Source organism: Aethalodelphis obliquidens, unplaced genomic scaffold, assembly GCF_003676395.1.
Source record: "Aethalodelphis obliquidens isolate GAN/ISIS:26980383/991018 unplaced genomic scaffold, ASM367639v1 scaffold14, whole genome shotgun sequence".
Classification (NCBI taxonomy): Eukaryota; Metazoa; Chordata; class Mammalia; order Artiodactyla; family Delphinidae; genus Aethalodelphis; species Aethalodelphis obliquidens.
This window is the reverse complement of record NW_020837958.1, coordinates 344,263-358,315: the sequence shown is the minus strand read 5'-3', so window position 1 is coordinate 358,315 and position 14,053 is coordinate 344,263. Positions and strand designations below refer to the sequence as shown.

The window sequence follows — 14,053 nt, the reverse complement described above, 5'->3', positions numbered from 1 at the left end:
TCGTGCCCCGGTCCGGGAAGATCCCACATGCCGCGGAGCGGCTGGGCCCATGAGCCGTGGCCGCTGAGCCTGCGCATCCAGAGCCTGTGCTCTGCAACGGGAGAGGCCACAACAGTGAGAGGCCCGCGTACCGCAAAAAAAAAAAAAAAAAAAAATCAAATGGGAATTGGAAAGTAAATGTATCCTCATCTTCCCCTCCTTCCCTTCTTTCAAACTGTAGGAGGTATAGGGTTCCAAAGTCAAATGAGTATCACTCATATTGGTTGTCATTGCCCATCAACGGCTCACTTGCTTTCCTTCATTTGCATAGATAATGGACATTTGACAAGATTTTCTTTAGTTTCCTTTCTGGGTAAATTTATCATTTTGCTATGTTTTGTAATACTTAGGACATCATGATGTCATCCAAGCCAACAGCCTTCCCCAGAATGTGTGAAACCAAACCTAATCCTTACCCACCAAGCTACTCTACGGCTCCTGGGTCTCAACCTCTGAGTTTCATCAGCCTAGGAAACCAAGCGCAGAGTGGTCAGCCTCCCTTCATTACTTCTCCAGGAACCTTCACCAACAGTCAGCAGGGTCCAGGAAATATACAAATGGTAAATTAAGCTAGAGGAGAAGCAGCTACAAGCTTTAAAGAAGAAGCAAAGACACTAGGGGTAAGTCTACTTACTACTAGAATTTTTATTTTGCATTTGTAAGGTTTTATTGTGCTTATAAGCTATAGGTGGAGAGAAGTTTATGATCTCATGACATACGCCCAATCATTAGAAAGGCTAGAATGCTACCCTGGAAACAGTATCCCTTTTAGGTAGAAATAATTAGTCTGCATATAGATTTTGCCCCCAAATTCATTTTACTTTGGATTCAAGCAAAAATCTAATGGGTGACAAAGGATTCTTTGTAGCAGGATGATTCAGTAACACTGACATTCTGGAAATGCCACCACTTCTAGCTTGATCTCACTTTTGCAAAGGATATTCTGGGTACCCTCCATCCTATCTCTGGATTAGTTTCAAGCCTGGTATTTGTATAGAGGCAAGCTCATATTGAGGGCTGCCTTAAAAACAGAAGGCACTACAAATGGGCTGCCTGGGGAAACTGGGCGTGAAAGAACTAGGGGCCATTCCATCTGCTCTCCCCTCACCCAGTGCCCATGGAGATGTTGACTTAACTGCATGTCAATTCCATACGGGGCACTTTGACCATTTCTAATCTAGTTTATAGAGGCACTGTAAATAAAATATGCCCTATATGTACATGAAGACTCCACTGGCATAGGTGGCATTATTAGTTCCTTTGCTGTGCTTTTGAAGAACCTCTTTCACGCCACTAACACAACTCCTCCAAATGGTACTGTCCCTCCCTGTGTGCAGCTCTAACTTCTCTGCTAGAGGCTTCCATAAATTATATTGAGTGCCCATTATATGCCAGAACTCTTCTAGCCATCACAGGAAAGTAAAACTGAGCATCAGCTCCCCTGCAGCAGGCAGATGTAAGCTGGGAGGCGGCCTCTCAGATCCTCCTCCTGCCAGAGAGAGGAAGTTCCCTGCTCCCATTGGGCCACTGGCACAGACTAGCACACCACACAGCTGGCCCCATACAGGTGCTGGGAATACGGCACAGAACAAATCAGGCATAACCTCTGCCCTCATGGAGCTCAGAACCTAGTGGGAGAATCAGACTACACACACAATAAAGAATTAAGGTACCCAGTGTGCTGGAAGTTGATAAAAGATATGGAAAGAATAAAGAAGTGTGAAAGGGATAAGCAGTTCCAGGCAGTGAGGGGGTAGCAGTTTCAAGCTGGTCAGAGCAGGCTTTCCTTAGAAGACGACATGTGAGCAAAGACATGAAGTGAGGAGTGAGCCTTGTGGATGTCAGGCAAGAGGTTCCCGGTAAAGTCAGAAGGTCTTTCGAGGAAAATGTGGCATGTTTGAAGAACAGGGAGGAGGCAGATAAAGGAGAATAGAGGGCTTCCCTGGTGGCGCAGTGGTTGAGAGTCCGCCTGCCGATGCAGGGGACGCGGGTTCGTGCCCCGGTCTGGGAAGATCCCACATGCCGCGGAGCGGCTGGGCCCGTGAGCCATGGCCGCTGGGCCTGCGCATCTGGAGCCTGTACTCCTCAACGGGAGAGGCCACAACAGTGAGAGGCCCGTGTACCGTGCAAAAAAAAAAAAAAAATTCCTAGGTCTGCCCCTCAGTAATTGTGTGACCTTGGGCACTGCTATGGTCTGAATGTTTCTGTCCCCCTCCAAAATTCATAAGTTGAAATCCTAACTCTCAAAGATGATAGTATTAGGAGGTAGGCCTTTGGGAGGTGCTTATTAGGTCATGAGAGTGGAGCACTCGTGAATGAGATTATTGCCTTATGAAAGAGACTCCTGAGAGATCGCTCACCCTTTGCACCATGTGAAGACACAGAGGCACGGGCTGTGAACAGGAAGAGGGCCCTCACCACAAGGTGACTGTGCTGGAATGTTGAACTTGGACTTCCCAGCTTCCAGAACTGTGCACAATAAAATTCTGTTGTTTATAAACCACACAGTCTGTGGTATTTTGTTACAGCAGCCTGAACAGAGTAAGACAGATACCTAATTTCTTAAAGTCTCTGTGTCTCCATCCCGTTGTTTGGGAGAATTACATGTACAATAAATGTAAGGTGCTTAGAAATTATCAAGCATACTGTTAATGCCTAATAAATTGTTTTTTCTTCATTGATACTTTCCCCAGAACTCGGATTACCCAAGCAGAGAACTGGTCCATTCGCAAAACACAGTCATTGAAGTCACAGTTACAGCAATTTTTTCTAAGAGTCTTGGAGGCTCTCAGGGGATGCTAATGCACGCCTATGCAGTAGTACTTTTTGAAGAATCCTTGGGCCACATGAACAAGCCTCTCCAAATACCTCAAACAAGGCTTTACTGAAAACTTCCCTAATATGGGAAAGGAAAGAGTCAATCAAGTCCAGGAAGCGCAGACAGTCCCAGACAGGATAAATCCAAGGAGAAACATGCCAAGCAAGACACATACTAATCAAAGTATCAAAAATTAAATACAAAGAAAAAATATTAAAAGCAGCAAGGGAAAAACAACAAATAACATACAAGGGAATCCCCATAAGGTTAATAGCTGATCTTTCAGCAGAAACTCTGCAACCCAGAAGGGTGTGGTAGGACAAATATAAAGTGATGAAAGGGAAAAAACTACAACCAAGGTTACTCTACACAGCAAGGATCTCATTCAGATTTGACGGAGAAATTAAAACCTTTACAGACAAGCAAAAGCTAAGGGAATTCAGCACCACCAAACCAGCTTTACAACAAATGCTAAAGGAACTTCTCTAGGCAGGAAACACAAGAGAAGTAAAAGACCTACAATAACAAACCCAAAACAATTAAGAAAATGGTCATAGGAACATACATATCGATAATTACCTTAAATGTAAATGCATTAAATGCTCCAACCAAAAGACACAGACTGGCTGAATGGATACAAAAACAAGACCTGTATATATGCTGTCTACAAGACACCCACTTCAGACCTAGGGACACATACAGACTGAAAGTGAGGGGATGGAAAAAGATATTCCATGCAAATGGAAATCAAAGCTGGAGTTAGCAATACTCATATCAGACAAAATAGACTTTAAAATAAAGATTATTACAAGAGACAAAGAAGGACACTACATAATGATCAAGGGATCAATCCAAGAAGAAGATATAACAATTGTAAATATTTATGCACCCAACATAGGAGCACCACAATACATAAGGCGAATGCTAACAGCCATATAAGAGGAAATCGACAGTAACACAATCATAGTAGGGGACTTTAACACCCCAGTTTCACCAAAGGACAGATCATCCAAAATGAAAATAAAAAAGAAAGCAAAAGCTTTAAATGATACATTAAAAAACATGGACTTAATTGACATTTATAGGACATTCCATCCAAAAACAACAGAATACACTTTCTTCTCAAGTGCTCATGGAATATTCTCCAGGATAGATCATATCTTGACTCACAAATCAAGCCTTGGTAAATTAAAAAATATTGAAATCATATCAAGTATCTTTTCCAACCACATTGCTATGAGACTAGATATCAATTACAGGAAAAAATCTGTAAAAAATACAAACACATGGAGGCCAAACAATACACTGCTAGGTAACCAAGTGATCACTGAGGAAATCAAAGAGGAAATCAAAAAATACCTAGAGACAAATGACAAAGAAAACACAACAATCCAAAACCTATGGGATGCAGCAAAAGCATTTCTAAGAGGGAAGTTTATAGCAATACAATCCTACCTCAAGAAACAAGAAACATCTCAAATAAACAACCTAACCTTGCACCTAAAGCAATCAGAGAAAGAAGAAGAACAACAACAACAAAAAGTTAGCAGAAGGAAAGAAATCATAAAGATCAGATCAGAAGTAAATGAAAAAGAAATGAAGGAAACAATACCAAAGATCAATAAAACTAAAAGCTGGTTCTTTGAGAACATAAACAAAGGTGATAAACCATTAGCCAGACTCATCAAGAAAAGAGGGAGAAGACTCAAATCAACAGAATTAGAAAAGAAAAAGGAGAACTAACAACTGACACTGCAGAAATAAAAGGATCATGAGAGATTACTACAAGCAACTCTATGCCAATAAAATGGACAACCTCGAAGAAATGAACAAATTCTTAGAAAAGCACAACCTCCTGAGACTGAACCAGGAAGAAGTAGAAAATATAAACAGACCAATCACAAGCACTGAAATTGACACTGTGATTAAAAATCTTCCAAAAAACAAAAGCCCAGGACCCAATGGCTTTACAGGCGAATTCTATCAAAAATGTAAAGAAAAGCTAACACCTGTCCTTCTCAAACTCTTCCAAAATATAGCAGAGGGAGGAACACTCCCAAACTCATTCTACAAAGCCACCATCACCATGATATCAAAACCAGACAAAGATGCCACAAAGAAGGAAAACTACAGGCCAATATCATTGATGAACAAAAATGCAAAAATCCTCAACAAAATACTAGCAAACAGAATCCAACAGCACATTAAAAGGATCATTTACCCTGATCAAGTGGGGTTCATCCCAGGAATGCAAGGATTCTTCAATATATGCAAATCAATCAATGTGAGAAACCATATTAACAAATTGAAGGAAAAAAAACATATGATCATCTCAATAGATGCAGAAAAAGCTTGTGACAAAATTCAACACCCATTTATGATAAAAACCCTCCAGAACGTAGGCATAGAGGGAACTTAGCTCAACATAATAAAGGCCATATCTGACAAACCAACAGCCAACATCGTTCTCAATGGTGAATGGTGAAAAACTGAAACCATTTCCTCTAAGATCAGGAACAAGACAAGGTTGTCCACTCTCACCATTATTATTCAACATAGTTTTGGAAGTCCTAGCCACGGCAATCAGAGAAGAAAAAGAAATAAAAGGAATACAAATTGGAAAAGAAGAAGTAAAGCTGTCACTGTCTGCAGATGACACGATACTATGCATAGAGAATCCTAAAGATGCTACCAGAAAACTACTAGAGCTAATCAATGGATTTGGTAAAACAGCAGGTTACAAAATTAATGCACAGAAATCTCTTGCATTCCTATACACTAATGATGAAAAATCTGAAAGAGAAATTAAGGAAACATTCCCATTTACCATTGCAACAAAAAGAATAAAATACCTAGGAATAAACCTACCTAGGGGGACAAAAGACCTGTATGCAGAAAACTATAAGACACAGATGAAAGAAATTAAGGATGATACAAACAGATGGAGAGATATACCATATTGATACAAACAGATGGAGAGATATACCATATTCTTGGATTGGAAGAATCAACATTGTGAAAATGACTATACTACCCAAAGCAATTTACAGATTCAATGCAATCCCTATCAAACTACCAATGGCATTTTTCACAGAACTAGAACAAAAAACTTCACAATTTGTATGGAAACACAAAGGACCCCGAAAAGCCAAAGCAATCTTGAGAAAGAAAAACAAAGCTGGAGGAATCAGGTTCCCTGACTTCAGACTATACTACAAAGCTACAGTAATCAAGACAGTATGGTACTGGCACAGAAACAGAAATATAGATCAGTGGAACAGGATAGAAAGCCCAGAGATAAACCCATGCACATATGGTCACCTTATCTTTGATACAGAAGGCAAGAATATAAAACGGAGAAAAGAGAGCCTCTTCAATAAGTGGTGCTGGGAAAACTGGACAGCTACATGTAAAAGAATGAAATTAGAACACTCCCTAACACCATACACAAAAATAAATTCAAAATGAATTACAGACCTAAATGTAAGGCCAGACACTATAAAACTCTTAGAGGAAAACATAGGCAGAACACTCTTTGACATAAATCACAGCAAGATCTTTTTTGACCCACCTCCTAGAGTAATGGAAATAAAAACAAAAATAAACAAATGAGACCTAATGAAACTTAAAACCTTTCGCACAGCAAAGGAAAACATAAACAAGATGAAAAGACAACCCTTAGAATGGGAGAAAATATTTTGCAAATGAAGCAACTGACACAGGACTAATCTCCAAAATTTACAAGCAGCTCATGCACCTCAATATCAAAAAAACAAACAACCCAATCCAAAAAGGGGCAGAAGACCTAAATACACATTTCTCCAAAGAAGACATACAGATTGCCAACAAACACATGTAAGGATGCTCAACATCACTAATCATTATAGAAATGCAAATCAAAACTACAATGAGGTATCACCTCACACTAGTCAGAATGGCCATCATCAAAAAATCTACAAACAATAAGTGCTGGAGAGGTGGGAATGTAAATTGATACAGCCACTATGGAGAACAGTATGGAGGTTCCTTAAAAAACTAAAACTAGAACTACCATACGACCCAGCAATCCCACTACTGGGCATATACCCTGAGAAAACCATAATTCAAAAAGAGTCATGTACCACAGTGTTCATTGCAGTTCTATTTACAATAGCCTGGAGATGTAAGCAATCTAAGTGTCCTTTGACAGATGAATGGATAAAGATATGTGGCACATATATACAATGGAATATTAACCAGCCGTAAAAGGAAACGAAATTGAGTTATTTGTAGTAGGTGGATGGACTTAGAGTCTGTCATACAGAGTGAAGTAATTCAGAAAGAGAAAAACAAATACCGTATGCTAACACATACATATGGAATCTAAAAAAAAAAAAAAAAAAAAAACGTTTTGAAGAACCAAGGGGCAGGACAGGAATAAAGATGCAGACGTAGATAATGGACTTGAGGACACGGGGAGGCGGAAGGGTAAGCTGGGACGAAGTGAGAGAGTGGCATGGACATATATACACTAATAAATGTAAAACAGATAGCTAGTGGGAAGCAGCCGCATAGCACAGGGAGATCAGCCCGGTGCTTTTTGACCACATAGAGGGGTGGGATAGGGAGGGTGGGAGGGAGGGAGACACAAGAGGGAAAAGATACGGGAACATATGTATATGTATAGCTGATTTACTTTGTTACGAAGCAGAAACTAACACACCATTGTAAAGCAATTATACTCCCATAAAGATGTGAAGAAGAAAAAGAAAAAAACAAGGCTTTACGCTGAGGCCCTGGCCCTAGCGTATGTCAAAATCTTAATGGCCCACCTCCTGTAGAGGTATAGCTAAATGACACCATGGATCTTGACACAGTTGACAATAAATAAGGAGCAGCAGCAATGATAGTGATGTTTCAGTGGTGCCTGAAGATGAAGAAGCAATTTTTAAATGTCTGTTTTCTTTTTTCAGGCAATCCAGATCATGACCGGACTGAGGCACATTGACTTCGGAATTATTGGGGGTTTAATGGCCTCTTATTTATAACCAAGAGTTGGGTTTTGCTTCCTTGTCTTTTATTGGCGGATATCCATTCTGGGGCGACCTCTCTGTGAGTAGCCTGCTGCAACAGCTGTCCTTCTCAGCTTATCAAGTATAGCTGTCCCCAGTCTATGTACAACTCATCTTTTAATAAGCCCTGCATCTGATCAGCTGGAGATTTTAGATACTAGATATTAATATTAGATATTAATTAGATAGAGAATTAAATAAAGAAGAGCTTTTGTTCTCCATTTTAACTTGCAGCCTAAACTCACACCCTAAAGTTTACGCTAATCAAGTAACCAGCAAACCAAAGTTTTATTTCCCTATTACATTTTAGATGGAAACGTATGTGCTGGGTGGAAAGTGGCAAAAAGAGGTGATCGGGAACATGATTAAAAATATGCAATTGATCATGAGAAGAGACTGAGCAGTGAGGTCGGAAGTCATCCGAACAAGGAAAACTTACAAGGGAATGAGGTCTTTTTGTGCGAGAAACTAAGGAGAAAAAAGAAAAGGATGTCAAAAGGACATAGAAACCTCGAGAGTTACTCCAAAAAATTGAGAAGTACGAGAGGAATTTTTGAGAGGGAAATATAAATAGGTCAACCTTTCATCATATAAAGAGAAGTATTTCCCAGGAAAAATCAAAGGACCCATCATTTCACAAATAAATTTGTTTCTTTCTACAGTTCATTATTACTGGAGCACTCTCTATTTCGGCATCCAAGCAGTTTTCCCCTTGTCTGGTAAGTTAGAATGTTTCTACTTTTTAATCCCTTTAAAGATTAACTTATTTGGGTAAGAAAACTGAGAAGCCAGATTCAGAACGTGAGAAGGGGAGCATTTTTTTCCCAGAAGTATCTGTGGGTTGCCTCCATGGTACGTATGCCCTCACATGGTCTACACAATTTACCACTCAGAAATGGCAGAGCTCAACATCCCGACTCTTTAATTCACAAGAGTGGAAATTAGTAAAGATGGGGTTGTTTACTTCCAAGGCTCCCTGGTTCAGTGGGGTCACACTGCACGGGGGACACTCCAAACAGAAACAAAGAAGCCAGGGGACACCCTCTTGCCACTTCAGTATCAAAGACTCTACTATGCATTTGCTATTTCTCAGTTCTGCCTTGCCTTGTATTGTTATTTTTTCTTTGTGCATGTCTCCTAGTCTTATTCAGATTTGACTTTTGTTTTATAGTTCTTCAGATCATCATGAAAAACACCTAGCTCAGTACCTAAGAAGAGTCCATAAATCCCTGAGACAGGCCTGTCATTCTTTCTGTCACAGCACTCCACCTTTTGCAATCTCCTGGTCCACTTTTGAAACAGGAGAAAGAAAATGGTTTGCCAAGAACTAGAGACAACTAGAACAGAAGTGGTTTCAAGATTATATTTAATCCAGCACAAGAGGGAAGAACTGGAAAATAGGAACACAGAGTCATGTTACTCATACTTTCCCAGACTAGACTACACTAGACTAAAAATAAAATAAAATAAATCAGTCTAATCTTGACTACTCTTGCTGTAATCCAAAAACAAAATAAAATATCCTCTCACTGCATGATTTAGAGATCCTTCCCTCTAACTATGCTTGTCCAAGCATAGAATCTGTCCATTTGGAGAAGAGAGCTAAAATTATACCTAAAGCGATTCTTCTAGGAGCCCTTTAGAGACCTTCAGAAGACTATCTAAGGCATGCTGAAGCAGCAGCACGTTCCAAAGAACTCCTAACAAGTCAGCTGAGGACTTGGTTTCACAATTATTCTGCTGAATTTCAAAGTCTTCTTGTAGAAACTGGGGAATGTTTTATACTCTGCCCATTTACCCCTACCCTCAAAAGCCTAGCAAGTTCCTCATTCTAAATCTATCTAGTCCTTAGAAAGACAAGGGTTTCATGAATTCCTAAATTTATCAGCACAGATTTTTTGTGTGTATAGACTTTTCCATCTATAAAACTGGATGCTATATAGTACTACCTCCTATAGTGGTTGTAAGAGTTCTACGAAATAATGCAGTTACATGATTTAATACAGTGACTGTCACAGAAAAAATGCTCATTATAAGTTTGTCATTTGATTGTTTTAAAAAGGGAATATAATGTTATTTTGCATGAGGCTTAGACAAATATAATAGATGAGCTTCTGCTTTGTACTATATACATTTTTCTACAGATCTTAGAAATACCCTACATTTAGGCGGCATATAGAATAGTTTTCATGGTAACTCTCCAGAAGGGAAGAGGAAAAAAATCATTTCAATTTTTTTTTCAAGATTTCAAAGATTAAGAACCGTGAGATTTAATTGCTTCTTATTTCATTTAATTTCACTCATCTTACATATGATTTATCTTTCCTGCCATCTCCCTCAGATAAAAGGCAGCCTAGGAATGAACATTGTTAATTCTGTCTCTGCCTTCATGGGGGTGATTCTGTTGCTGGTGGATGTGAGCATTAATGGGCTGCCTAATCAAGACTACTGGGGCAGTGGCTAAGTGTCCCATCACCTACCATGTGCCTCCTCTCTTTCCACTCACTTAGAGTGGATCTATATTTTATTTCTTATTACTGTACAGCAGCTCTAGTAGTAAATCCCTTTTTCTATTCCAGCCCTACTCCTGGTCATGGGATCTCTAGGACTAGAGAATAAAGTGGGAGAGTCACCTCTGTAGATGGACTAGGGCAGAAAGGGCACCCCTTAGTGGTCCATCTCATGGGTAGTCACATAGGGAAGACTCCTAAAGGGTATACAGAAACACTGGGAAAAAAAGCTCCCAGAAATAAAAGAGTAACTGAATTTGTACGCTGAATGAGAATAACCTATACTAGGAGAAAGAGATGCAAAATAAGTGACATACAGATATAGATACATAGATATCAATATTGATATTGATACATATTGAAATATATGTATCCTTGTTAAGGCATAAGGTATAGAAAAGGATTCTTTGAGGTTTTAGGCAGAAAAATCAAATTACTTACAAGCAGGAAAAAAAATCAGCTTGACTCGGTCTCTACTACAACAACATTCAGTGAGGGAAAATCATGGAGCAATATCTATAAAGTTTTGATGAAAAGAAAATGTGACTCAAGAATAACAAGTCCAGGGACTTCCCTGGTGGTGCAGTAGTTAAGAATCCGCCTGCCAGAAGACCTAAACAGACATTTCTCCAAAGAAGACATACAGACTGCCAACAAACACATGAAAGAACGCTCAACATCACCAATCATTAGAGAAATGCAAATCAAAACTACAATGAGATATCATCTCACACCAGTCAGAATGGCCATCATCAAAAACTCTAGAAACAATAAATGCTGGAGAGGGTGTGGAGAAAAAGGAACACTCTTGCACTGCTGGTGGGAATGTGAATTGGTTCAGCCACTATGGAGAACAGTATGGAGGTTCCTTAAGAAACTACAAATAGAACTACCATATGACCCAGCAATGCCACTACTGGGCATATACCCTGAGAAAACCAAAATTCAAAAAGAGTCATGTACCAAAATGTTCATTGCAGCTCTATTTACAATAGCCCGGAGATGGAAACAACCTAAGTGCCCATCATCGGATGAATGGATAAAGAAGATGTGGCACATATATACAATGGAATATTACTCAGCCTTAAAAAGAAACGAAATTGAGCTATTTGTAATGAGGTGGATAGACCTAGAGTCTGTCATACAGAGTGAAGTACGTCAGAAAGAAAAAGACAAATACTGTATGCTAACACATATATATGCTAAATTATGCTAACACATAATTTAAGAAAAAAAAAATGTCATGAAGAACCTAGGGGTAAGACAGGAATAAAGACGCAGACCTACTGGAGAACGGACTTGAGGATATGGGGAGGGGGAAGGGTGAGCTGTGACAGGGCGAGAGAGAGTCATGGACATATACACACTAACAAACGTAGTAAGGTAGATAGCTAGTGGGAAGCAGCCGCATGGCACAGGGATATTGGCTCGGTGCTTTGTGACAGCCTGGAGGGGTGGGATAGGGAGGGTGGGAGGGAGGGAGATGCAAGAGGGAAGACATACGGGAACATATGTATATGTATAACTGATTCACTTTGTTATAAAGCAGAAACTAACACACCATTGTAAAGCAATTATACCCCAATAAAGATATTAAAAAAAAAAAAAAAAGAATCCGCCTGCCAATGCAGGGGATACGGGTTCAAGCCCTAGTCCAGGAAGATCCCACATGCCACGGAGCAACTAAGCCCCGTGCGCCACAACTACTGAGGCTGCGCTCTAGAGCCTGCTAGCCACAACTGCTGAGCCCGCGAGCCACAACTACTGAAGTCCGCACGCCTAGAGCCTGTGCTCCACAACAAGAGAAGCCACTGCAATGAGAAGCCTATTCACTGCAACGAAGAGTAGCCCCCTACTCGCCACAGCTAGAGAAAGACTGCACGCAGCAACAATGACCCAACGCAGCCAAAAATAAATAAATAAAATTGTTTTTTAATTTTAAAAATAAAAAAATAACAAGTCCAATAAAATCCTTGTGATAGTATAAAAGCAACAAGAAGATACTCTCAGTAAAACAACAATAACACACATGGGCACTGCTGCTAAAAAAAAAAAAGAATAGTAATATTCAACCATACACGAGGTAGATTAAATCAATAATGTAGAAACGCAAGGAGAAGCTGTGTAAGGAGATTCGTGAAAAGCACAAAAACTGGAAGGTGAAGAGAGAAGATGAGAGGTAAGACAAGCATGCTAATCTCTCATTTTTCATAATAAACCATCATCTAATACTGCCTCAAACTGAAACCTGTAGGTTTAAAATGATGTCAACTTCTTCATGGATTTTGTAAACTTGACTTCTTTTTCTTCTTTTAAAATCAGGTAATACTTTTATTTCAAAATAGGAAGTAAAAACGATTCCATTATTAAAAAATGGTGTTTCCCTCTATTGCTCTCTCATTCCCTCCCTTGCTTGTTCTCCTTTTTTCTCTCTCTTGCTGTCTCTCCATGCAACCACTTTTCTTTTTTATTTTTTTCTATTTTTTTGTCTGCCCTACACGGCATGCCAGATCTTTGTTCCCCAGCCAGGAATCGAACCTGCGCCCCCTGCAGTGGAAGCGCGGAGTCCCAACCACTGGACCGCCAGGGAAGTCCCTGCATCCACTTTTCTATTTGCCTTTTGCCCATACATACAGTTCTAGAGTAACAGGTCTCAGATGTGAATTTAGCTCATTTCTGGGCAGTGGCATTTGGGATGATTGGTTGTGTTCTATGTTACTTGATTTATTTTTTTATTTTAATGAGCAAGTAAATTTTTATTAGGAAAAAAAGCCACTGCAAAGAAAAAAACTCTACTTCCTTTCTAATGTTTCTAAGTAAAACAGTCTACTGGCAAAAAGGGAAGTCTTCTGGCATTTTAAAGAAATTCCAAAGTTAGTTTACGTTCCCCTGAAATAAGCATGTGATGACAGAGAAATGATCCCAGAGCTAGGTGAGTACAAGCAATAGTACATTTGATGAATCAGAACTTTTTGAAGCCAGGGTGAAGCCCTCCTGATTCAGTCAACATTTCAGTGTGTTTATTCCGGATTTCAGCTTGCTGGGAAAGGAATTTCAGCCATGCTGACCATCTTCTCTCTTTAGGAGTTTTGCATAACTTGTGTCACAGCCCATTTTGCCAGCCAAGCAATCACCAACACCAATGGGGTGAGTTGGGCCTCTTCTCTGGAAGATAATCTGAGTATGTGCTGAAGGAATACAGACTTCAGTGTCAGCTAAGTCCCACTGCGGGCTTACCACAGCGCTCTTGGCCCTCTTCCCTGATGGGACCAGGGAGGTTACTGAACAGGATTATAGTAACAATATTGTTTGCTTGTTTCATTCTTTCCAGTCTGTCCTTGGTATTCCAATTGTGTATGCAAATAGTCCCTTGACAACAGGGTGGTCCTCAGTTCCTCCCAGAAATGATGGCCACCAAGCTCATACCACCTAATACCACCAGGTATTAAAAGAAAAAGGAGGCTCATGCAATCTCATGGGGTAAAACTACCCGCAGAAACTTCTTAAGAAGCGGCCTTGACTCTCCACGATGATTGCTGACCTTTAAAGACTGTGTTTCAGATTTGTTCTTAGTTTATCACGAATGATAACTGCATGGACCTCCCTGCCACTGTTTCTTCCTACATATGCCACTA

At 39.9% G+C, this 14,053-nt stretch overlaps 1 protein-coding gene across 1 annotated transcript; it reads left to right on the top strand.

The window, feature by feature from the left end:
• Positions 1-395: 395 nt before the first annotated feature.
• LOC113625124 (membrane-spanning 4-domains subfamily A member 12-like) lies at positions 396-13,851 on the top strand. The gene is given in 8 exon segments (XM_027115644.1): positions 396-659; positions 7,810-7,872; positions 7,874-7,948; positions 8,571-8,627; positions 10,250-10,364; positions 10,515-10,528; positions 13,455-13,565; positions 13,750-13,851. Coding segments are annotated over 8 exon segments (801 nt in total).
• The last annotated feature ends 202 nt before the right edge of the window (positions 13,852-14,053 follow it).